This window comes from Manis pentadactyla, chromosome 13 (assembly GCF_030020395.1).
Source record: "Manis pentadactyla isolate mManPen7 chromosome 13, mManPen7.hap1, whole genome shotgun sequence".
NCBI lineage: Eukaryota > Metazoa > Chordata > Mammalia > Pholidota > Manidae > Manis > Manis pentadactyla.
Genome location: NC_080031.1, coordinates 94629326 through 94654978, shown reverse-complemented (window position 1 = coordinate 94654978; position 25653 = coordinate 94629326). Strand labels below are relative to the sequence as shown.

General features: G+C 39.8%; 1 protein-coding gene across 3 annotated transcripts in view; it reads right to left on the bottom strand.

Moving 5' to 3' along the window:
* Nucleotides 1-23660, bottom strand: part of HSPA4 (heat shock protein family A (Hsp70) member 4) — a 60104-nt gene extending 36444 nt beyond the window's left edge. Inside the window, exons 1-4 of one of the 3 annotated variants that reach the window (XM_036907038.2) lie at nt 23297-23660; nt 5499-5556; nt 3416-3556; nt 1444-1566 (exon numbers count right to left, since the gene is read on the bottom strand). In XM_036907038.2, the coding sequence (XP_036762933.2) occupies nt 1444-1566; nt 3416-3556; nt 5499-5556; nt 23297-23403 (429 nt within the window). In that variant the 5' untranslated portion in view covers nt 23404-23660. The remainder of the gene's footprint in view (nt 1-1443; nt 1567-3415; nt 3557-5498; nt 5557-23296) is intronic. The other 2 variants (XM_036907037.2, XM_057490864.1) reach the window with 2 other exon arrangements.
* Nucleotides 23661-25653: the final 1993 nt, after the last annotated feature.

Below are 25653 nucleotides of genomic sequence, written 5' to 3'. Positions count from 1 at the left end.
GCGATAAACATAGGGGTGCATGTCTTTTTAAATCTGGGATCTTGTTTTCTTTGGGTAATTTCCTAGGAGTGCAATTTCTGGGTTAAATGTTATTTCTACTTATAGTTTTCTGAGGAACCTATATACTGCTTTCCACAACGGTTGAACTAATTTACATTCCCACCAGCAGTGTAGGAGGGTTCCCCTTTCTCCACATCCTTGCCAGCATTTGTTGTTCCTTGTCTTTTCGATGTTGGCCATCCTAACTGGTGTGAGGTGATACCTCATTGTAGTTTTAATTTGCATTTCCCTGATAATTAGCAATATGGAGCATCTTTTTATGTGCCTGTTGAATTTCTTGTGCCATCTGAATTTCTTCTTTGGAGAAGTGTCTGTTCAGATCCTCCACCCATTTTGTAATCAAGTTATTTGTTTTTTGGGTGTTGAGGCGTGTAAGTACTTTATATATTTTGGATGTTAACCCCTTGTTAGATAAGTCGTTTACAAATATATTCTCCCAAACTGTACAATACCTTTGAACTTGATCCCAAAAGATGGAAAAGCCACTCAGACATTCTGCCTTTTTACATAAACTTTACTTCTACACTGAGCCTGACTCAGGATCAAAGTCAGAGCACTCGACGGGGAGATGGGGACCATGGTGAGACACCAACAGAACTGGGGAAAGGCAGAAAGCATCTAAGAAATACAGTGCCTATACTGAATATGAGCTCTTTAAAGGAAGTAGCATATTTACTCGTTGCACCCCCCAGAACGTGGTACACAGCCATAATCCAATTCTCCCATTCAAAACCTTACTAGATGGCAAAAAACAAGGAATCCACTAGACAACAAGACTATAGGGTGGGGGTGAAAAACCATCTAACAGTCCTTGCTGTGCCAATCAATGCACCAACATTAAGACAAAAGAAGTCAGGGAGCTGGATTATCAGATAACTGCAGTGAGGAGATTCAGTGGCAAAGCCAACACAGCCACTCAAATTGCAAAAATCCCTGAGAAATCCACCATACAAGCACAAAGCCACAAAGATCCAGGCTTCCGTCTAAATAGGAATATGGAAAAAACAAGATGTAGTCTACTGTGCCTTGTCTTTAGTGCTAAAAACAGAAACAGCGAAGATACAGAGAGAGAAATGGAGAAAAAGACAGCATTTTTAATTCAACCAATTCAATCAATGAGTGGCTGCTGTGTGCAAAGCTCTATGCTACGTGCTAGGAAGAATCAAGAAAGAAGCAGGCTTTGAGATAAGCCTTTAAAAAGGCAGCATAACAGAGCAAAAAACAGAGAGCAGAAAAAAATATTCAAGAAAATTAATACTAGTTTGATAAATTCTTAAAATAGCCATTACAACCTAAGGCAAAAAATAATTTCATTTGCAATTAACAGCTTTATCTCTGTGCTTATTCGTCAAGTCCCCAATAGTATGTAAGGACCCAACTCACCGAGACAACACAGTCCACAACAGGTTTCTTAAGAACACTTTCTGCCGTCTCCTTCAGTTTGGACAAAAGCATGGCAGTCACTTGCTCTGTGGTAAAGTTTCGCTCTTCCTCCATGTATTTCACCTGCAATAAAACAACAAAAAGATCTAGGACTTATGTTTCTTCAAGCCCTAAAAGCCTAAAATGAGCAATGTCTAACATCACTGGAATATTATCTCAAGAAGGAACTGAAGAAAGCTAGCTAGGAAAGCAAAAATAACTTGAAAGGTCATTTTAGCTTTTTAACATGCTTGTCAAAAATGATACCTGGAGATGAGGACCACGGTATAAACACTATGCGGTGACCACCAACAAAACCTGGGACAATCAGCTGTGCAGAAGCAAACCGATGTAGCTCACCAAGACTCACACTGTCCCTCCACAAACGGGTCTGGAAACTATTTTACCACCGGGCATACCATGTATGCTTTACTTTGGTTATTTGTGTTGACTATTACCACCTCCCCAGTTAGAATCCAATCTTACCTGAGAAGATGGTTTTTGTCAAATCTGTTCACTGTCATAGCCCCAGCACCTAAGACCTGACTCAATACATACCTCTTGAATTAAAGAGTAAATGATGAACAAAGCCTCAAGATACCCTACCCTGGATAAAACTCTGCAACTCCGACAGGAGTTCCAAACTTTAAATGTTGGAAGACTGCCTATGATAAGCGCCACTGCACATAACCATAATTCCAAAGTACAAGCCAGACCAGAAACACCATTCTCTTCTTTTAGCTGCTGCTCCAGCTCAGCTTAGACACCACCTTCTCCTTGCCGCCTCATCCCCCAATGCAACCGTCATTTATTCTGGTTTGGAATCTCACTGGGTTTTCACTTCATTGCGTAAGGAGGATGGGAAAATACCTGTCTCCATCAGCCTCCTTCTAAGCTAGTTCTTCCCTATTTGCTTAGCCCTTAGTCAATTCCTCCACTCACATACCCAGATCCACTTGTCCCCCAGGTCTTCTCCCTAGTTTCTTTCTCCTTTGGCTCTTAAAATGCTTATGACTAAATCTGACAATATCCGCTCTATTTCTATCTTCCATTTCCTCATCTTCCTTTTTTTTTCCTTTTTCCCTCCCATGCACTTCAAATTTATTACTAGGCCATTCACACTGTTCTAAGATTATTGCCACAGATATCCTAAGTAAACCCAGTGATCATTCTTCAGTTATGAGATCTTCATGTTTAAATTCAACTGAATTCTCAGGTACAATGGCACTACTGCCTACCTTCTTCTCACAATTCTCATCCTCTCTTGTGTTTTGAGCCTGTTCCTATGTTCCTTAATACTTCTCCAATTAGGGTGTCTCAGTCACCAAATCTCTCTCTAAACTCAGCTGCCAGGAAAGCTCAACCACCCTTCTGGATTCCTCTCTCATTAAAATGCAAAAGAGGCAGAGTTCAGGCTACCAACCCCCAAACCCCTCACCTCTTTTTTTAAGATCAGTTCACTGTATGCTTCACAAAGAGACTGTTTCAGATTTCCCAGAGATACAAAAGGCTAAACTCCTCTTTCTTCAAAAGAACACCTCTTTCCAATCTAAGTCCTACTTTCATGTATGACCATATTAGCTGGCTCATGATTTCAAAGTGTTCATTTCTTTGCCTGGTCTTCCAGAAGCCATTCATTAAAACACACCAGAAAGACTGCTACATCAGTACACAAGGCAACAGCAATGACAGTTCACTTCAAATTTTCACTACCCATCTATCCAACCCATATTAACAGGGCCACCTGGGGCTCCAAATCAAAATCCAGACCATTCGAAAAATGCCTAGCAGTCTTTACCAGCAAAAAAAGCTTTTCCTAAGCACTTGTACACATTTTCATTACAACTTGAAATCAGAATGGTACTGGTATATACTGAGCTGATAAAATAAAACACTGTTCTTCAATCATAAGGCATTATCTGGAGAACCTTACCTTTATACCCGTTAATCCAGTGGGCAACTGCACAATATCATATGCAAGGTTAGATTTTTCTGCCTCCACAAACGGATCAGAGAATGCTCGGCCATGAAATCTTTTAAATCCTTGAACTGTGTTCTTTGCATTGGAAATTACCTAAGAGAAAGAGTATCAGAGTCAAAGAGTGGCAAGATAAATAGCAATTAAATTAGGGGGAAAAAAAAAGAAAATTCCAGAGTCTCAGATGAAATTAGCTTCATTTTGACTCCCAAAGTTTCCTTCTGAGTTCCAGTTTTCTTCAGCACTAAACCTTTCTGAATAATGCCTGTTTGTATGTGAAGCAAAAGACGAGGGACTTGCACAGGTCACAGTGGCAGGGCTGGACTAGACTCCAGCTTGTCCTGCTTCTCCATCAAGATAGATCAGTACATCTTAAAGTATTTCTGTTCTTAAAGTTCTAATAAACATTTACATAAATGGTTTTTGGCTTTTAAAAATCACCCCGAGTTTATGATTCAAACTTTCCAGGAGTCAATTTTGGCAACTCCAATTTTTCCTTTAAAGGAAAAAAAGATGACACTAAGTACACAAAGATAAATGCTAAAAGAAACTGCAGAGTATAAGGTGTAAATGAGAAAACTGGAAGTAGCCTGGACAGTCAGTAACAGGGGAGTAGGTGAATAAATTATGACATATCCAAATAGTAGGTAAGATTGTTTTAGAAGGCTACAAGTATTTAAATGTTATGAGCTCACTTTCAGGGAGGGGGGTGTTGGGGAAGGAAATATATTTCTATGCTTACAAAGAACTCAGAAGATTTATACATTAAGATACTAACAGTGATTTGTAGATCATGGTAGTACAGATAACTTCCAAATTCTTCATACTTTTGTATCTGTACTTTTTAGTTTCTCTAGAATAAACTAGTATAATACATGAGGGGGGAAAATGCTGGCAAAGACATTCAAAAAATTCAAGAATGAACTTGTGCTCCTCTTCCCAAAGCAGGAATTAAGTATAACAAGTCCCAAGGAAAAACTGCAGAGTTCCCCTGCATCAGCTGTATCAAAAGGCAGCACAGAAGTCCTTTCGTAAAACAGCATGGGGTGCTTCATGTAAGCTGCCAAGCAGAAACTCAGTATCACAATAGAACCTAGAACAGGGAAGCCAGTTTAGCACAGTAACTATTCTCGATAATCAAAGCAAATTTAAAACAGAAGAATTCACTGGAATTTTAGAAGGAAAGACATTTCAAAATAACTACATCCTAAAATATGTTGACCTTTTTGAAAATGAGATTATAAAACACCCAATTTAATTAAAAATCAAATGGCCAAGCACCACTTTCTCAGGCTGAAATTTTAGGCCCTATTCAGTTCAGAAAGACAGACAATTTATTCATTCTATATGTTCCTCCAGATTGAACCATAAAAGGTCAAAGATGCAATGCCTTCATTTTACAGCAACCTTGGACACCCAATAACAGAACTCTCAGGATTCTGCTGCTTTGGTTACTCAGGAACCAGCAAATAATGTCAAGTTCCTCGTTTACAAAGTAAACTAATAGCAAGTGTGCTTCTACAAGTATACTTTCCTTCTTGAGAACCTTGACTAACAGACCAAATCTAGAGACAACAAGGACCCAAATATGAGTAAGAGGAAAACACAAGACAGTCTTTTAAGGTGCATTTAATACATCCAGGAACAAGCAAGCCTTGCTTAAACAAGGTCTGAATAAAAGACAGTAGTTTGTAATGAACAGTTTAACTGTTTTGTTTTTAGAAAAATTCGAACATTACTGCAGAAAAGTTAACATATCTACTGTGATGCCATTACATAAAAGAAGAAAGTGTGAGGCTGGAGAAGGTTGAGACTACTGCGTTTATGCTATTTTAAAAAGCTATTTGCTTCTCTCTCAAACACATAACAATAAGGATCAGTTGAAAACAACTCTTGTCCTTTATATTATAAAAAAAACTTCTCTCAGTTGTACACCTACAGCCTACCAGTACTAGGCGCACAACAGGCACTCCAGCAGTTGCTGAATGGAAAGATGGACAAAAGAGAACAGTCATTTTAGGAAAAAAGAAAACTCTACCTGGCTTTTAGCAGCTGCTCCAATTGAACGATTCTTAGGACCAAAAGAAATGCAAGCCCTAGAAGATAAAGCAAATATTTAAACATCAACTTCACTGCAACATCACATCCAAAACTGTAGCAGGCAAGATTTCTGTCTTGGCTAAAAAGCCATATATTTTAACAGCACACAGTAGATCTAGAACTTTGACCTTTCTACTGAGCAAAACTGTCAATGGAATGGCCTGCCTCTTATAATATAAGTCCTGCCACTTAGATGTTGAAGCACACACTTGTAGCAGTGACCATCTGTCTAGAGTACTCCAGAGGCAGACTAGCCAGTCTTCACTATTTCTAATTCTTTGAGTACAGTGCTCAAAATCCCAAAATAAAATAATGTACCTTCATAGCAATACATCAATTATGTTCTTTATTTTTTAAAACAACTCATAACTTCATCAGTAATCTATATTCTAAAATAAATGAAAACTGAAAACTCTTGTACCATTGTATATAAGAAAAAGTAATTTTTCTAGAATTAGCTTCCAAAAACAAAGAATTTCTGACAAGACATTCATTTCCACTTCTGAACACATTCCTCTAAATCAATTCATGCCAACTACATGCTAGTTTGATCTATGTGTTACTTATTTTAGAAAACTAAACTTATTTTAACAAAACTGAACTCTGCTTAAAAGTATAACTTCACAACACTGTGCTTAAGTTTTAAAAGTCAGTTACACTGGACTGATGCTTTTGCTATCATAGACCCCTGGTTACCATTCTAATTAATTACTGGGAACCTTGCCCCATATTCTCTGTGGGTAAAATTGCAGTATTTCCAGAATCTCTCGCCTGACCTTAGTGCATCTGTGCATCAATAGGTGTTTCCATGGGGTGGAGAGAAGTAGTCCATCTCCCCATCAATAGGTAATTACTAGGGCAAGCAGGGCTTATCTGGACCCAAGAGGTTGGGGGAGGGGTCTCTTCTTCTGCAGCTGGATCTCAAGAGGCACAGAAGCAGAAGTGGGCGACTGCTTGTAAGAAATAAATGGGTTTCTCCCACTTTATTTCACGTTTTGACTGATTTCGGTTTCAAAGGTATTTTCCCCTGGGATTTTTTCCCCCGGAGTTACATTCCCTTTACTCTAATGTATTTGTCACAGATATGGTAGCTGCTTTATATCAAGCTAAAATAAGATCAAATTAAACACACAATCCAAAAACTGCTAAGACAAAGCTCTTCCCAGAGTCCATTTCCTCCACAAGTTAGCAAAGTCTTCAGTTCCCCCGATTTTAGTAATAATGACTGCATAAATTGCTTATGTGTACTATTTCATATAATCCTCACAAGCACCCTATCTTTTTTTTTATTAAGGTATGATTGATATACACCCTTATGAAGGTTTCACATGAAAAAACAATGCGGTTACTACACTTACCCATACTATCGAGTCCCCACCCATACCCCAATGCAGTCACTGTCCATCAGTGCAGCAAGATGCACAGATTCACTATGTGCCTTCTCGATGCTACACTGTTCTCCCGGTGATCACCCACACCATGTGTACTAAACATAATACCCTTCAATACCCTTCTCCCAACCTCCCCACCTGCCCTCCCACACCCCTCCCCTTTGGTAACCACTAGTTCATTCTTGGAGTCTTTAAGTCTGCTGCCATTTTGTCCCATTAGTTTTGCTTCCTTGTTATACTCCACAAATGAGGGAAATCATTTGGCATTTGTCTTTCTCTGCCTGGCTAATTTCACTGAGCATAATGTCCTCCAGCTCCATCCATGTTGTTGCAAATGGTAGGATTTGTTTCTTTCTTATGGCTGAATAGTATTCTATTGTGTATATGTACCACATCTTCTTTATCCATTCATCTACAGATGGACACTTAGGTTGCTTCCATATCTTGGCTATTGTAAAAAGTGCTGCAATAAACATAGGGGTGCAAATGTCTTTTTGAATCTAAGAACTTTTATTCTTTGGGTAAATTCCAAGGAGTGGGATTCCCGGGTCAAATGGTATTTCTATTTTTAGTTTTTTGAGGAACCTCCATATTGCTTTCCATAATGGTTGAACTAGCTTACATTCCCACCAGCAGTGTAGGAGCGTTCTCCTTTCTCTGCATCCTCACCAGCATTTGTTGTTTAGTCTTTTCAATGCTGGCCATCCTTTCTGGTGTGAGGTGATATTTCATTGTGGTTTTATTTTGCATTTCCCTGATGATTAGTGATGTAGAGCATCTTTTCATGTGTCTGTTGGCCATCTGAATTTCTTCTTTGGAGAACTGTCTCTTCATATCCTCTGCCCATTTGTTAATCTGGTTATTTGCTTTTTGAGTGTTGACACGTGTTAGTTCTTTATATATTTTGCGTGTTAACCCCTTGTTGGATATGTAATTTACAAATATATTCTCCCATACTGTAGGATGCCTTTTTGTTCTGTTTGATGGTGTCCTTTGCCATACAGAAACTTTTTAATTTGATGTAGTCCCATGAGTTCACTTTTTGCTTTTTGTTTCCCTTGCTTGAGGAGATGCGTTCAGGAAGAAGTTCCTCACGTTTATATTCAGGAGATGTTTGCTTGTGTTGTCTTCTGAGAGTTTTATGGTTTCATGACTTACATTCAAGTCTTTAATCCATTTCGAGTTTACTTTTGTGTATGGGATTAAACAATAATCCAGTTTCATTCTCTTGCATGTAGCTATCCAGTTTTGCCAACACCAACTGTTGAAGAGGCTGTCATTTCCAGATTTTATGTCCATTGCTTCTTTATAGTATATTAATTGACCATATATGGTTGGGTTTATATCAGGGCTCTCTAGTCTGTTCCACTGGTCTATGGGTCTGTTCTTGTGCCAGTACCAAATTGTCTTGATTACTGTGGACAAGCACCCTACCTTATTCCCATTTTATAGGGGAGGAAAATTGAGTCCAAAAAAAGTATTAATAAATGTATCCAGGGTCATACAATCTGAAAGCAGTAGATCCTTTCCCAGAGTTTACACTCTAGCTTTGACACTATCTTCCCTGAACCCCTAGTTCCAAATTTCCAGTTTAGTAGACTAAGAATAAGGACTCTCAAGCCATACTGCCCTGGTCCAAATCTGACATTAGATGACCTACTGAGTAGAACTATTTTTCTTAAACAAACTTACTAGCCTGTAAAACTAGCAAATGCTGGGCCTCTCTGGGTCTCAGTGGCCCTTTCCAACCAATGGGGTAAGAAAAACCTCTGTGAGCCAATCTCCCAGAGCACTTACAGGCAGCTGTGCCCTGTATTAATATGGCACAGCCTGACATCTTGTCAGATTTCCTCTGAACCCAAAGCTCTGTGAGCCCAGAACATGCTGGAGGAAGCCCCTCAAGTAGCACAGGTGTCAGGTTCAGCCTTTCTACAAATATACCATCAATCATTAAAATTAAAAAAATATTCGTGAGTACCACTTAAAAGTCTACCACAACCCACATGCCCCCTTAGGAAGATGCCCAAGGCAATCTTACCCACCTTATTCACCTCTCCACTTCAAAAAGGCCTTCTAGCCTAAAATTAATGATTGAAAGATCTTTATCTTTCTAAAGGTCACCAAATCTGAATTGCTAAATGTACCCCATCAATACCTCAATCCCCAGATAACCAAAGGCAACTTATTTAGCTTCCATTGTTTCCTGCAGCCCTTTTTTCCAACCTTTGTCTCCTCAAAACAATCACTGGCTCTAGGAATAAGAAACATTAATATTCCCAACTATGTATGTCCTGTTGAAGGGTTAATTTTCCATTCTACCTCAATAACAGCAGAGTTGTCTTGCTTTTAATTACTTTCCAAACAAAACCAACAAAGTCCAGATTCCTCAATATGGAACCTAAAGCCTCCTGCCATTCCCACCCCAACCCCATTTTCCAGCTGCATCTCATGCAGCGACCAACACAAATTAAATGGTCTCCCAATCTCCCGCTTTGCTCCTACCACTTGTAGCACCTGAAATGCCCTGGTCCTTCTAAGTCTCACTTGTTCTCTAGAAACATCATAGACTTTGTCAGTGAAGCCCTCCCAAACCCCTCAAGTAAAAATCACTTCTACCTCTTAAAACTCTTTAGACAAAGCTTAAAACTTACTGGACTTTGGGCAATGCAGACACAGAACATGTCTATCACTGCAGAATGTTCCATGGCACAGAGCTGCTCTAGGCAATATTCTCCTTGAACTAAGTTAATATTTTTCCTTTAAATCTACATTTTAATAATGTAATAGGAAATGTTTCATACACCTAGAAAAGCTAAGTAAAAGCTTGCCTCAGTTCAAATTACTCATCCTCTTTTTGGTCTATATGCACACAGACACGTACATACACACACTACAAACAGTTCCCATATTTTTACAAAACAATCAAATGCCACTAGCGGAACATCAATTTTCACCACATAATACAGCAATTACTTCTGAAACAAGGCATAATTCTTGCAAGGTATGGGGAAAGTCCACACTTTTCTTACTGTATCGTAAGTCCTCAATATAGTTATCACTACAAAGTAATTCTTATGTTCTAAAAAAGCTTTGTAACACTAAGTCAGCTATTGCACTGAAGAAATCCTTGGCTTTTCACTTTCCCATTAATTTGATTGATTTGAACACATGTGCAGTAAAAAGAGTTCATGCTCTAAAATCAGACTAGATTCTGAATGGGTCTATGTAAATCTCCTCTCTGCCTTTCTAGCTGTGACCTGTTGCTTAACCTCTCTGAAATTTCCTCATCTCTAAAATGAGGGAAATTACAGCACCTACTCATATGGTTGCTATAAAGATGAAATGTGTTACTCCATTTTCAAAAGGTTTCTATTAGAGACTGGCCCATCACATATTAGCTGCTATTATAGCTCCAATGAAGCCGTGGTCTGAGTTTCATATAAAAGGATACCAACCAAATAAATAGAATAAAAGGCCATTGTGGGTGATGGATATGTTGATTAGCTTGATTGTAGCGATAATTTCAGTTTTACATATATTAAAACACAAAGTTGTACACTTTAAAAAAAACCAACCAGTTTCTGATAGAAGTTCTGCTTCATCTTCTCAAACTATCCACTAAAATCCAGTCAGCCATCTTTAAAATCATCTACCATGGGGAATAAAATCCTACTACTTCCATTTGAAAAGGACAATAGTAGCTATACTTATTGGGGTGAGCATTTAATACAGGTAACTGTTGAATCGTTTTTTACACTTGAAACCAATATACTGTATATCAACTATACATCAATAAAATAAAAAGGACAACTGAAGGAAGGTCAGTATGTCAAAGAGCACAAATTAAGGTGTTTTAAATCAAAAGCTTGCAACAAGAGACCTAATATTTAAATGTGAAGAAAGCCTCCAAAAATGATTAAGTCAAATATTGGGAAAGTGCTAGAACCTAGTTCAGTGCTTTCCAGTCCAAGCTCATTGTAGAAAATTAGAAAATATAAAAGCATGAAGAATAAAGATTATTTGTCATCCCAGAACCATCCCGCCAACCACAGATGGCTATCATTAGCATTCACGTAAATGCTTTTGTGCAATCCTAATAAATACAGTAAGTCCTAAAAACAAGGATGCTAACCACCCCCAATGAGTTTGTTTCTCCCAACATATGCTCTGAAAAATCTTCAGTGACTGAATTCATTCCACCAGGATTTTGACATGGAACAAGATATTTAAAGGAAATATTACCTACAACTCCCCACTTCAGTAACTTCCAAAGTTTTCACAGAGCCTGTATCCAATCCTTCTCTATGGAAGAGAAACTCTTTCATCCCTTGTCCCTTATCAAGTTGCCTTGTCACACAGCTTTCATTACTGAGCCTTCATATGCCAAGCAGCATGCTAAGCATTCTACACTTGATTCTCCCAAATACTCTAAGAACTATTACTGACCCAATTTTGTAAGTAAAGAAACGACTCAAGTCAAAGTGCCCAGAAATACTAGAGTCCAGGATTCAGAGTCAGGACTATCACACTCCAAATCCCACACATAATTTTATACTGCCTACCAAAATCACCAGATTCATTCCTACTTCTACACCTCCCTTCACTCAGACTGTCCCAATCCTCTCCTCCCCATATTCCTATTTGATCGAGTCCCACTTTTGCCTTTTCTCATCACTCCATCCCCCAATGATGTAACCTCTCCTCTGAACTCTTTAAGTTGGCCCAGAATAACTCTGTGGATAACTTCACCCTTTCATACTATTTACTACTGTTTTATATCACTCATATTTCCAACTGGATGGTTACATCTCTAGACAGGAATCTTTATCTTACACTTCACCTATACTTCACAAAACACCAAGTCAATGCTGCTAAAAACAGACTGCCTGAACTGACAACACTTTTCCTCCATTACAAATTACAGGTCAACATTACAAGAAGTTAATTCAAATCAAGTTCAAGACTCCTATATTCTAATCTCTAAATTCTAGACAATCTTTTTAAGCCAGAGAATAGCATCATTCTCCCTTTCCTGGGTCAGAAATACTAGACCAAATATTTATTCACATTCTGATGGGATATTATGTACAGCTGCAATCAGCACAAATCCTTAAAAGGCACAGTTTCATGTTTGCAAGTGTGTGTAGAACACTGCTCTCAGGATATTAGGACAGCTGTTGCTCTAATTCATTTAATATACGAAAATGAGTTTTTCCAGAGAACCCACAATAGTATTTAGACTATCAAATAAAATGTGGGCAAAAGTGGCATGGAAAGGGTCACTGGTTAATCAGTTTCCCCTGGTTATTACCTTAGTCTCGAACTACAAAGTATCCAAAAAAATTTATCAAACAGACCCAACAACTAACTTACAAGATACAAAGTTACTAAAGCAAATTTTCTGGATCAGTAAGATTTGCACATTAAAAGATACATATTTGGTGAAACCTAAAGCAAGCTTCTATAGATTTCATTTTACTGTCTCAATATATAATCCATTAATAAAAAGTATTAAAAGGTAATAATAGCAATACTAGCAAATATTTAGAAAGTATTTACTATGTCAGACATTATTCTGAACACTTTATATAATTTTAACTCAATCTTCACACTCCCCAGGGAGGTAGAGAAATCACTTCTGTTCATGGTGTCAATTAAAATGGACTCCTTCAATTTTTGTAAAATATACTGACAATATGTACTGAAACTCCTAAGTATATATATCCTTTGCCCTAGCAACTTTGCATCTGGAAATCAATCCAACAAAATGTGAACAATATAACAATAAAAGACTACTTGGTGAAGAACTACTTGTAACAGCAAAAAATTAGAAACAATGTGTACTTGAAGAAAAAGTTACAGCCATAATATGGAATATTATACATTTAAGGATGTAGATTCATATTTGGCTCTGAAAAAATGTCTAAAAATAAGTGAAAGAATAGTTACAAAATATAGTATAAACCTATTCAAACACACACACACACATCCGCAGACGTCTAGACAAAAAGGTATGCAAGAATATGCAGGGGAAGGGATTAAAGATGGCAGCATGAGAGGTGAGACAGAGACCTCCTCCTAAACCGCATATAATATGAAAATATAATAAATGCAACTAATCCTGAAGAGCAACTGGAAAGAAGGCTGCACCAGACTGCACAGACCTGGAGAAAAGAACAGACCTCACTGAACCGGGTAATGTACCAAAGCTGTGGCCCGGCAGGACCCAAGCCCTTCCCCCACCCCAACTTACTGGCAGGAGGAAGAGAAACAGAGCTGGAGGGAGTGGAGGCCTGGGACTGCTGAACACCTGGCTCTGGAGATCTGCTCTGGGAGCACAAACCTACGTTGCATGGTGCTCTGGTGATTAGGGTGGTTGGAAAGCTAAGACAGGCAGAATACGTGGAGAGACTGAGATTCCAGCCACTTGTGGAAAACAGGGATCCATATCCAGCTGCTGTGGGATGAAACAAAGGCGGGCAGTCTGAGAGACTTCCTAACAGAGAAAGGATTGCTAAAGGGGAAAGGATTGCACAGAGCTATGTGCTCAGAAGAAAAGACAGGTAGACAAAATTGTCCGAGTGCACTCTGCCCAGCAGGTTGGGAACTTCCATGATCTTCAAGAGCTCCAGTCCCCTGGCTGGTTATGCAGCTCCAAGGCCCCTCACCGTGATACACAGCCTGCTGTGCCTTCCTCCCAGCCAACCCACACCTGGCTTGCAAACCGGCAAACCTGCAAACCCTGCCCTGGTGTCAGGCCAGCCAGAGGGAAGCCCTGCTTACAGCAGCTACAAACGCAAAGCAGAGAGGCTTCTGTGTGCTCGGCCCATTGGTTCTGGCAGTGGAGGCAGGGACAGCAGCCGAGAAGCAAGAAATAGCTCTTTCCTCCCCACCAAGTACCAACACTGCTCCCCTGGGACCACCAACATCACTCCAGGGGCTGAGAAGCTCCAGAGAGTAGAGCTTCTGGGCACCAGAGGGCGCCACATACAAATATGAAACGTCAAAGGAACCTGATCCAAAGCAAAATTACAAATACATCAGACAGAATCAAATGAAATCCATCTCATGATCTTCCTGAAAGAGATCCCAAAATAAAAATCATAAACATGCTCATGGAGGTACAAAAAAATATTCAAGAACTCAGGAATGAACTCTGGTCGGAGATCCAATCATTACTGAACACAGTATCAGAACTGAAACATACAATGGATGGTTTTAAAAGCAGATTAGATACAGTGGGGGAGATGATAACTAAATTAGAAATTAGAGAGGAGGAATACAAAGAAGATGAGGCACAGAGAGAAGAAAGGATCTCTAAGAATGAAAGAATATTGAGAGAACTGTGTCACCAATCAAAACGGAACAATATTCGTATTATAAGGGTACCAGAAGAAGAAAGAGAGAAAAAAGGATAGAAAGTGACTTTGAGGAGGTAATTGCCGAAAACTTCTCCAATCTGGGGAAGGAGACAGTCTCTCAGGCCGTGGAGCTGCACAGATCTCCCAACACAAGGGGCCCAAGGAAGACAACACCAAGACATATAATAGTTAAAATGTCAAAAATCAAGGATAAAGACAGACTATTAAAAGCAGCCAGAGAAATAAGATCACATACAAAGGAAAGCCCATCAGGCTATCATAAGACTTCTCAGCAGAAATTTTACAGGCTAGAAGGGTGTAGCATGATATAATTAATGCAATGAAGCAGAAGGGCCTCAAACCAAGAATACTTTATCTGGCAAGATTATCTTTTAAACTTGAAGGAGGGATTAAGTAATTTTCAGATAAGCAAAAGCTGAGAGAATTTACCTCCCACAAACCATCTCTAGTGTATTTTGGAGGGACTTCTGTAGATGGAAGTGTTCCTAAGGTTTAATAGCTGTCACCAGAGGTAATAAAACCACAATAAATAAAGTACAACAGATAATTACTAAGCAAATGCAAATAAATCAACTACCCCCAAAGTCAAAGGATAGACAGAGTACAGAATATGATACCTAATATATAAAGAATAGAGGAGGAAGAAAAAGGAGTAGAAAAAAATACCTTTTGATTGTGTTTGTAACAGCCTACTAAGTGAGTTAAGTTAAACTCTTAGATAGTAGGGAAGTTAACCTTGAAACTTTGGTAACTGCGAATCTAAAGTCTGCAATGGCAATAAGTACATACCTATCGATAATCACCCTAAATGTAAATGGTCTGAATGTACCAATCAAAAGACAGAGTTACAGAATGGATAAAAAAAACAAGACCCATCTATATGCTGCCTACAAGAGCCTCACTTTAAACTCAAAGACATACACAGACTGAAAGTAAAGGGATGGAAAAAGATATTTCATGCAACTAATAGGGAGAAAAAAGCAGGAATTGCACTACCTGTATCAGACAAAATAGACTTCAAAACAAAGAAAGTCACAACAGACAAAGAAGGACATTACACAATGATAAAGGGGTTAGTCCAACAAGAGGATACAACCATTATAAATATCTATGCACCCAACACATGAGCACCTACATACGTGAAACAAAAACTAACAGAATTAAAAGAGGAAACAGAATGCAATGCATTCATTCTAGGAGACTTCAACACTGCACCCATTCCAAAGGACAGATCAATCGAAAGTAAGGAGTCAGAGGCACTGAACAACACATTAGAACAGATGAACCTAACAGACATCTATAGAACTCTACACCGAAAAGCAGCAGAATACACATTCTTCTCAAGTACACATGGAACATTTTCAAGAATAGATCATAAACTAGGCAAGGGAGGAACAACCTAAGACAGGCACAGTCGCAGGGGGGTCATCAGGTGAGAAATTGGGGATCAACAGAGGTGAGGCTTAGAACCTCACCCTCCCTGTTCTGAGAGAAATCTTCTGCATATGTGGATGTTTTATTGCCCTTGTCTAGCTTGGATTAACACATAGTCTACAGGCACACACCTGATCATCTACATTTGCTCTCTTACAACACTAAACTATGTTTTCTACCTTTATGTTGTATCTACCTACCACTTCAGCATTTTATTAAAAATAATAAAGAGAGAAATGTGGTATCCACATATAAATCAAGTATAAAAATCAAATGTGTATTCATATTTGAACTGACTGTTTATAGTTCATAATGCATGAGCAAAACCAAAAGTTTCTGTGATGACTGCCCTTGTACTGTTCACCATGTAACTTATTCACTATGTAAGAATTTGTTCTCCATGTAAGAACTTGTTCGTTATGCTTCAGAAGATTGGAGACTGACGAAAATTAGGCTTGGGGTGGATTAATGATTGTGCATTGAGCATTGACTCCCCTATACAGAATTTTATTGTTGTTAACAACCATTTGATCAATAAATATGAGAGATGCCCTAACAACAACAACCAAAAAAAAGTACACACTTCCAATTGTAAAATAAATAAGTAACCGGGATGTAATGTATAGCATAAGGAATATAGTCAAAATATTGTAACAACTTGGTATGGTGATAGCTGGTACCTAGAATTATCATGTATATAAATGTTGAATCACTGTGTTGTACACCTGAAACTAATGTAATGTAATACTGTGTGTCAACTACCCTTCAATAAAAAATAATTATCTAAAAAAAAAAAAAAAAAAAAAACTAGGCCACAAAAAGAGCCTCAGTAAATTCAAAAAGATTACATTGTACCAACCAGCTTCTCAGACCACAAAGGTATGAAACTAGAAATAAATTATGCAAAGAAAATGAAAAAATCCACAACAAACATGGAGCCTTCACAACATGCTCCTAAATAACCAATGAATCAATGACCAAATAAAAACAGAGATCAAGCAATATATGAGACAAATGACAACAATTATTCAACACCGCAAAATCTGTGGGATGCAGAGAAGGCTGTGCTAAGAGGGAAATATACTGCAATACAGGCCTACTTCAGGAAAGAACAATCTTATATGAACAGTCTAAACTCACAATTGACAAAACTACAAAAAGAAGAACAAAGAGGCCCAAAGTCAGGAGGAAGAGAGACATAATAAAGATTAGAGCAGAAATAACTAAATCAAGAAGAATAAAACAATAGGAAGAGTCAATGAAAGCAAGAGCTGGTTTTTTGAGAAGATAAACTTTTCAGATAAACCCCTAGCCAGACTTATCAAGAAAAAAGAGAGTCTACACATAAACAGAATCAGAAATGAGAAAGGAAAAATCACAACGGACACCACACAAATACAAAGAATTATTAGAGAATATTATGAAAAATTATATGCTAACAAACTAGATAACCTAGAAGAAACAGACAACTTTCTACAAAAACACAACCTTCCAAGGCTGACCCAGAAAGAAACAAAATCTGAAGACCAATTACCAGCAACTAAACTGAAGCGGTAATCAAAAAACTACCTAAGAACAAAACTCCTGGACCAGACAGCTTCACTGCTGAATTTTATCAAACATTTACTGAAGATCTAATACCCATCCTCCTTAGAGTTTTCCAAAAAGTAGAAGAGGGGGTACTTGCAAACCCAATCTATGAGGCCAGCATCACTCTAATACCAAAACCAGACAAAGATACCACAAAAAAAGAAAATTACAGACCAATATCCCTGATGAACATAGATGCAAAACTACTCAACAAATATTAGCAAACAGAATTCAAAAATATAGCAAAAAGATCACCCATCATGATCAAGTAGGATTTATTCCAGGGATGCAAGGATGGTACAATATTCAAAAATCCATCAACATCATCCACTACATCAACAAAAAGGACAAAACCACATGATCTTCCCCATAGATGCCATAAAAGCCGACAAAATACAACATCCATTCATGATAAAAACTCTCAACAAAATGGGTGTAGAGGGCAAGTACCTCAACATAATAAAGGCCATATATGACAAACCCACAGCCAACATCATACTTAACAGGGAGAAGCTGAAAGCCTTTCCTTTAAGATTGGGAAGAAGACAAGGATGCCCAATCTCCCCACTTTTATTCAACATAGTTCTGGAGGTCCTAGCCACAGGAATTAGACAACACAAAGAAAAAAAGCGCATCCAGATTGGTAAGTAAGAAGTTAACTGTCTCAGTTCGCAGATGACATGATATTGTACATAAAAAAGCCCAAAGAACCCACTCCCAAACTACTGGAACTAATATCTGAATACAGCAAAGTTGCAGGATACAAAATTAACACACAGAAATCTGTTGCTTTCCTATACACTAACGATGAACTAGCAGAAACAGTAATCAGGAAAACAATTCTATTCACAATTGCATCAAAAAGAATAAAATACCTAGGAATAAACCTAACCAAGGAAGTGGAAGACCTGTACTCTGAAAACTACAAGACACTCATGAGAGAAATTAAAGATGATACCAATAAATGGAAACATATCCCATGCTCATGGATAGGAAGAATTAATAGTTAGAATGGCCATCCTGCCTAAAGAAATCTACAGATTAAATGCAATTCCTATCAAAATATCAACAGCATTTGTCAATGAACTAGAGTAAATCATTTTAAAATTCATATGGAACCACAAAAAACCCCAAATAGCTAAAGCAATCCTGAGAAGGAAGAATAAAGCTGGGGGGATTATGCTCCCCAGCTTCAAGCTCTACATCTCAACACCCAAAAAGCAAATAACCTGATTACAAAATGGTCAGAGGATATGAAGAGACAATTCTCCAGTGAAGAAATTCAGATGGTCAACAGGCACATGAAAAGATGTTCCACATCACTGATTATCAGGGAAATGGAAATTATAACCACAATGAGATATCACCTCAAACCAGTTAGAATGGCCAGCATTGAAAAGACTAAGAACAAATGCTGGCAAGGATGTGGAGAAAAGGGCACCCTCCTACACTGCTGGTGGGAATATAAACTAGTTCAACCATTGTGGAAAGCAATATGGAGGTTCCTCAAAAAAACTAAAAACAGAAATACTATTTGACCCATTAATCCCACACCTAGGAATTTACCCAAAGAATACAAGTTCTCAGATTCAAAAAGACATAGGCATCCCTATGTTTATCGCAGCACTATTTAATAGCTAATATATGGAAGCAACCTAAGTGTCCATCAGTAGATGAATCAATAAAGAAGATGTGGTACATATATACAATGGAATACTATTCAGCCATAAGAAACAAACAAATCCTACCATTTGCAGCAACATGGAGAGAACTGGAGGATATCATGCTCAGTGAAATAAGCCAGGTAGAGAAAGACAAGCACCAAATGATTTCACTCATTTGTGGAGTATAACAACAAAGCAAAACTGAAGGAACAAAACAGCAGCAGATTCACAGAAGGGACTAGCAGTTACCGAAGGGGAGGGCTGTGGGAGGGCAGGAGATGGGGATTGAGGGGTATTATGTTTAGCACATATGGTGTGGGTGGTCACAGGGAAGACAGTGTGGCACAAAGAAGGCAAATAGAGAATCTGTGGCATCTTACTACACTGTTGGACAGTGACTGCAATGGGGTATGGGAGTACTTGATAATATGGGTGAATGTCATAACCACATTATTTTTCATGTGAAACATTTATAAGAATGTTTATCAATAATACCTTAATAAAAATATATATATAAATAAATAAAATTTAATTTAAAAAAAAAAAAAAAAGAATGCACCGAACAGCAATAATTACAGGGAGCAGAAACATAATTTTACTTCGCCACTCTTTAAGTGTTACTGTTGCAGCAAACAAGTATTTTGTTGTCATTTAGGGGAAAAACGTTTTCATTGAGGAAACCAAATTTATAACCTAATGACATAAAGTTCCTAAAGTATAGTCCACCAGTTCTGCATACAAGTTGTATTTTGGTTCTGAAGCGTATTTTAGTTCTTAAACTGTAAGAAACTACTTTCATAACCTCTGCAAAATGACATGAGGGGGAGCAGTATAAGCAATCTTAAGATTTCATTAACAAATCGTACTTCATTTTCTGTGAATCCCAAAGACCCAAGTCATCCCACTGCTCTACTTAGACCTACACAACAGGGGTATTCACCTCAGAGGGACTACTTGTCTTGCCAAAAGTATCCGATGTTAATGTGCCAGTTACCCAGAAATGATACATACTATCAGCTTTTGCTTTCTCAAGAGGAGTTAATAAGTAATTTCATCTCTTCAAATTACTAATACATTGTTTCATTAGGAACTACAACCATGAAAAACACAAAATAAACAATTCAGACACAGAATTGTTTTCATAAATTACTCATTTCTACCCCATGAACTGTTCATTCTGGAAAGAACGGCCCAATTCTTCCATAATATTTGGCAACATTTTTAGACCCAAGAAGCTTTAAGATTGTACCTTTTCTACTGCAACAACTCAACTAAATATAATCTAAAAACACTCATAATTTAAAATTCCAAAGTTTATCTCAAAGCTGCCCACACTTTTCTCCCATGCTACCACAGTAGTGAACAGCAACTTCAACTCCTACATGGACTGAATATTGCAATAGCCTATGCATCACCCTGCTTTTCTTGTCCTTCTCAAATAAATCCATTCTCCACCAAAAAAAAAAACTATCCAGTTTTTTAAATACAAGCTAGATCACCTGTCACCGCAGCTAGATAAAAACCCTCAACAACTACAAATCCTTGCCTCACTCCTCTCCAGATTCATCTCACACCATTATCTCAAGTGGCTCAGGAGTGGCTACGATCCTCTCAATCTGACAAGTGTGCCAAGCTCTTCTTCCCTCAGGTCACCCTCATTTGCTGTTCTGCCTGGAACAGCTCTTCCTCAGACCCACCATAACCTCCCAGGAAAACTCCTACCCATCCACCTGGTCTCAACTTAAACGGAACTTCTTTAAGAGCACCTTCATCTCCACCCCACATCCAATTTAAATTAAGTCCCCCTGCCATCATACTCTGTAATTTCCCATCTGGATGAACCTTTACCACAGTTGGTAATTATGTATTTGTTATGCATCTGGCTTCTTCCGCTAGCCCTGTCTACGATGGCAATGCCTTCTTTATTTGTTCATTAGAGTACTTCCAGCGCTAAGCACAAGGCTGGCATAGTGGAGGTACTTAGTATTTGCTAAAATGAATGAAGCATTTACTTAGAGGAAAAGCAAGGGTCTCTCCGAGCTAAGACTCAACTGGGTCCTCAAAATCTGAATCCAAATCTTGGTACAACCAGTTTGAAATGAGGTATTTCCACAATTTGAAATGAGGTACAGCCAGCCCTCTAGAACTTGCACCTCTTTTCCACTCTCACGCTATAACAAATCTACAGCACAGTATTTGTGCACCTCTGAGACATAAATCCATTGTTCCATAACCACTACAAAAATCAACCTCTCTGCTCCCATATACTACTTAGCCAGACTCCAACAAAGAAATCTAAGCTAATCAAAATCATAGTTCAAAATTACTTGAATGTATGGCATCCCTATAAGTTCCTGGAAAACACAGAGAAAGCACAAAATCATTTCAAGTATTTAAATGGTACTTTCTTATCACAATTACATGGTGTATCTGGTCACCCATTACTGTAGTCTTTGAGGCTAATTCAACTGTGAACTGGGAAGACTAAATTTTTTTTCTTTTGAAACAACTCTTTCAGTTCCAAATAATGGAATTCAGGGTAAAACTGTTGTAGCTTGTTTGTCTGAAAGAAAAACAGGAGCACAATAGTCTAAAAGAATGGACAGAAACATTGATCATTCCAGTATTTGGGATTCTTTTCCCTTTGGAGCCAAAGTATGTTCAATTCTAGCAAAGAAAAGACCAAGACGTTACATGCCTGAGTGTTAGAGCCTTTTTCATTCCTTTGGGAAGACCACCTTTACAAATGAAGGAAACTAGGATCCAGAGATGAAGACAGTATCAAAGAGCAAATTAATGTTTTAAATACTTTAAAAACTAGTATTTTAAAAAAAGAACTTCGGTGTACAATACACTTCCCTTGAAATACAAATGAGAATACCCATTGTTAAAAACTATGAAAACGGGGAGGGGGACTGGGTGTGACTGCTAATGAAAACAGAATTCTGGGGGGTGATGAAATGTTTTGAAGTTGGGATGATGGTTGCACGACTTTGTGACTACATCAAGCACAACCAAAACGTACACTTTAACTGTATTATATTATGAATTACATCTCAATAAAGTTGTTAAAAACGAGGAACAAAATAGAGAAAAGGACATTCAAATCATACTTTGGGGATCTGGGATGGGTTTTGGGGGAAGCACCTGGGTTAGGTCTAAAAATCAGGGGCAGACTTTTGACAAGTGGAAAGGAAATGTTAGTCCTCTGGGCAGCAAAGCTCGGTTTAGTAGACGGAGCAGTCAATCTACTTTGGCTATCAATCTCCGGAAGAACTGTGACATAAATTAGGGTAAAAAACGGGCCTTAAGAACAAAAGCCCCTTTTCAGCCACACTGAGGACCTAGGAAATAATACGAAACTTCTTAAAAGATTTTATTCACGAGGAAGACAATGGGTTGAAAGGTATCTCTACGAATTTAATATGTGGATTTTTAACTCTAACCAAAGACAGACCTAGGTGAGTCATGGTTTTTCAGAACTGTGTCTATACTGGTCCCATAACTTACTATAGGTTCCAGAAGTCAAAGTGAGCCCCTGAGTCATTCATTAACAATTGCGGCCAACACCCTGGCTGGAACGTATCACTGTGAAAGTAGAACGGTGCTTACGGGTGCATGCGCACCAAATGACCTAACGTAGTTCTACATATTCAAACGAAGTGAAAAACCAAAGTGAATACAAATATATCAAGGCGTTATCATTTTATTAAACCCTTTTCTGGTATATGTCCGTGCTAATCCAATCTCGAGACCCCAAGTCCATCCGGAGCCCGAAGCCTCTGGTGCTCCAGCTCCCAGTCTTCCGGACCCGCCCCGCCCCCACTCACGTGGGACTCAGATCACTCTACCGTCTTACCAACAGACGCCAGGACCCGTTCAACTCAACTCTCATTAGGCGCCAGCAGTTTGCAAACCTCCGAACTTTGTGCTGAGTTCATGAAACGTTATTACGTCTCCGGCCTGGTCTCTGTTAAGAGAATCTCGATCCACCCTACATCGCAGGCCTGCCTTTCCTCCAGCTCCTATGCATGCCTTCCGCTGGCTCGAGTACCCGCTAGACACCGGGAAAAGGCCTCGCCCTGGCGCAGACACACAGAGTGGGTCGCGGCCACTAGTGACCTGACACACAGTAGGAGGTACCGCTGCCCAGCCCTCAGCCCGGAAAGGAGTCGACCGCCCACCGCGCGTTCCCCAAGCCGCGAGGGTCGCGGACCCAAGCAAGCACTACCTCCCCACCCTCCTTTGCACGCGGCCCACCTGGCCTATACTCACGGCGTGCAGCGGTCGCTGTATTCATTGGCGATAGTTTCGATGCCGCCGGCGCGGGCCACAGCAACATAGCAGCTCTGGAAGCCCAGGTCTATGCCCACCACCGACATGGCGCCGGCTACAGCTCGGGCTCGAGCCCAGGTCCAGCCGGCGGGACAGGACACGGACCCCGGAGGCGCTGGAGCGCGGAGAACGGGCCGCGTGGGCCTGGGTGCCGAGGTTTGAGGGGCAAGTGTGGGTGTCCACGCGAGTGCCTAGGTCCCTGCAAGGGCGGGAGTTGCAGCGAGGACGCCGCTCAGACCGGCTCCGGTTCGGCGACCGCAGAGGGGGTACCGGTAACGGGGGCCGAGAGGATCTCGAAAGATCTCGTTGTGACGAGACTAAAGCTGCAGCGCGATTACTGTAAAGGAAAGGAAAGTTCTCGCGAGATCGCGGCTCAAAAGCCTTTCCTTCTGGAGTCCCGCCCCCAAGTACGTACAAGATAACATCACGTCCCGGGACGAGAACCTCTGAAAAGAGAGGGCCGCTGAAAGCTGGTTGGGAGGTCGAGTGAGCCTGCACCCAGAACCCAGAGTAGCCGCTCCCTACGGCTGCCAAGAGCAGTGCCGCACCTCCCCTTCAAGAAGAAAGTAAGAGAGCCGCCTGGAGGCAAAACACTAGGGAAGCCCTATTGGTCTACTTCCGCTGTTTCTATTTCAAAGAAACTTCCGGTGGCGGGGCGCCTTCTGTTGGGCCCCCAAAATAGGGGCGCGAGTTATTCTTCACAGTCCACAAGGCCGCCTATCTGCTGCCCTGGGGGTGGGTTTGCCGTGTGGGAGAAGGCCGCCGTTGGGACGCGCCCCCAAGCAGGGCCTAAGGAAAGGGTCTGACAAAATCAGAGATAGCGCCCTCTCCAGCGGAGGGTTGGGATCCACTCCCAGTCCCACCGTCTGGGTTATCTTGTTCAGCCTTGTTACACCGTTCTCTAAGTCACTCGCGTCCTTGGATCAGACTGAGGGGCTTAGCCTTTCCGTCCTCAACACATTCCAGGCACCTATCCTGAGCTGCATGCAAGGGACACAGATAAATGACAGGCTACTTCAGTCCTTTCGGACCAGCCTGTAAGTAGCGGGATTACATGAAGCTAATGAATCTTAAATTTAAGGGTCCCCCACTTGCAGGGGCACCTGGGAGAACAGGGAGTCAATGAAGAGTTACGTCGTGCTCAAGTGCAGAGGGGAAGCCAGCTTGCGAACAGGAAACAATGTAAACAAGCATTTTTGATAAATTATTTAAAGGTAAGAAGAAGAGGAATTTGAATCTCCAAGTCCCCAGTACTTTGTGATTTCTTGTTTTAAATATTTACTTTGTAGTTTGTTAAGAGCCTTCCAAAACTTTATAAACTTAACACCCCCCACCCACCACGTCCCCCAACCTGAATCCAACCGGTCTGGAGGGTAGCTAAACATGTAAAATGGATCCCAGTACAAGGTGGCAAGCGTTACGTGCACCGAATCGTAGAGACTAGGAGGACCACCCAGTAGAGCGAAAGTCTGCTTTCAAGTTTTAAAACTATCAATAAGAGAGGTACTCTGAGGAGAACTACAGAAGTTTTGCATAGCTGGAGAGTAGACTGAGTTGAAGATTTCCATCACAGAGCTAAAACAATTTCATTGGACCATTTAATGGATGAGCAAAGAAAGTACATTTTTCAAATCTCTGCATTCCGAAAGAGGCACCTTAGTCCCTTGGCGCAATTCCAAAACCCAGATTGTTTGCCCTTAAACTTGCAAATGACCACACAGACCTGACATTTCTTTCCTAAACCAAACCTGTTTGTCTTCAAGGTTTTTTTGCCACAGGGTTGTTACAGCATGAAAAAGCGGATGAAAAAAGAACAAGGATGAACAGATCCTTGCGCACCATGTTCAAAGCAGCATTATTCACAATAGCCAAAAGGTGGAAACGATCCAAGTGTTCATTGGTGTATGAATGGATTTTTAACGTTGTATATGCATACAAAGGAATATTAAGCAGGCTTTAAAAGCGTTAAAGAACCAAATTCCAAGACGTGCTGCAACATGGAGGAACTTTGAAAACATTATGCTAAGTGAAAGAAGCCAGACTTGAAAGGACCAATTTTGTATGATCCAGGTATATGAGGCACTTGGAATAGGTAAATTCATATACACAGAAAGTAAAACAGTGGTTACCAGGTGTAAGTCCGGGGAGAGGAAATCCCGGGGCAAAATACCTCTAAAACCAAAATCAGTCAAAGGTAGAAATAAAATTTTAAATCTGTTTATTGCTTACAAACTGCAGTCCAGGATCTTTTCTCTTCCCTACTGGATCAGAAGTAAAACCAGCCCTCCCCCTCACCT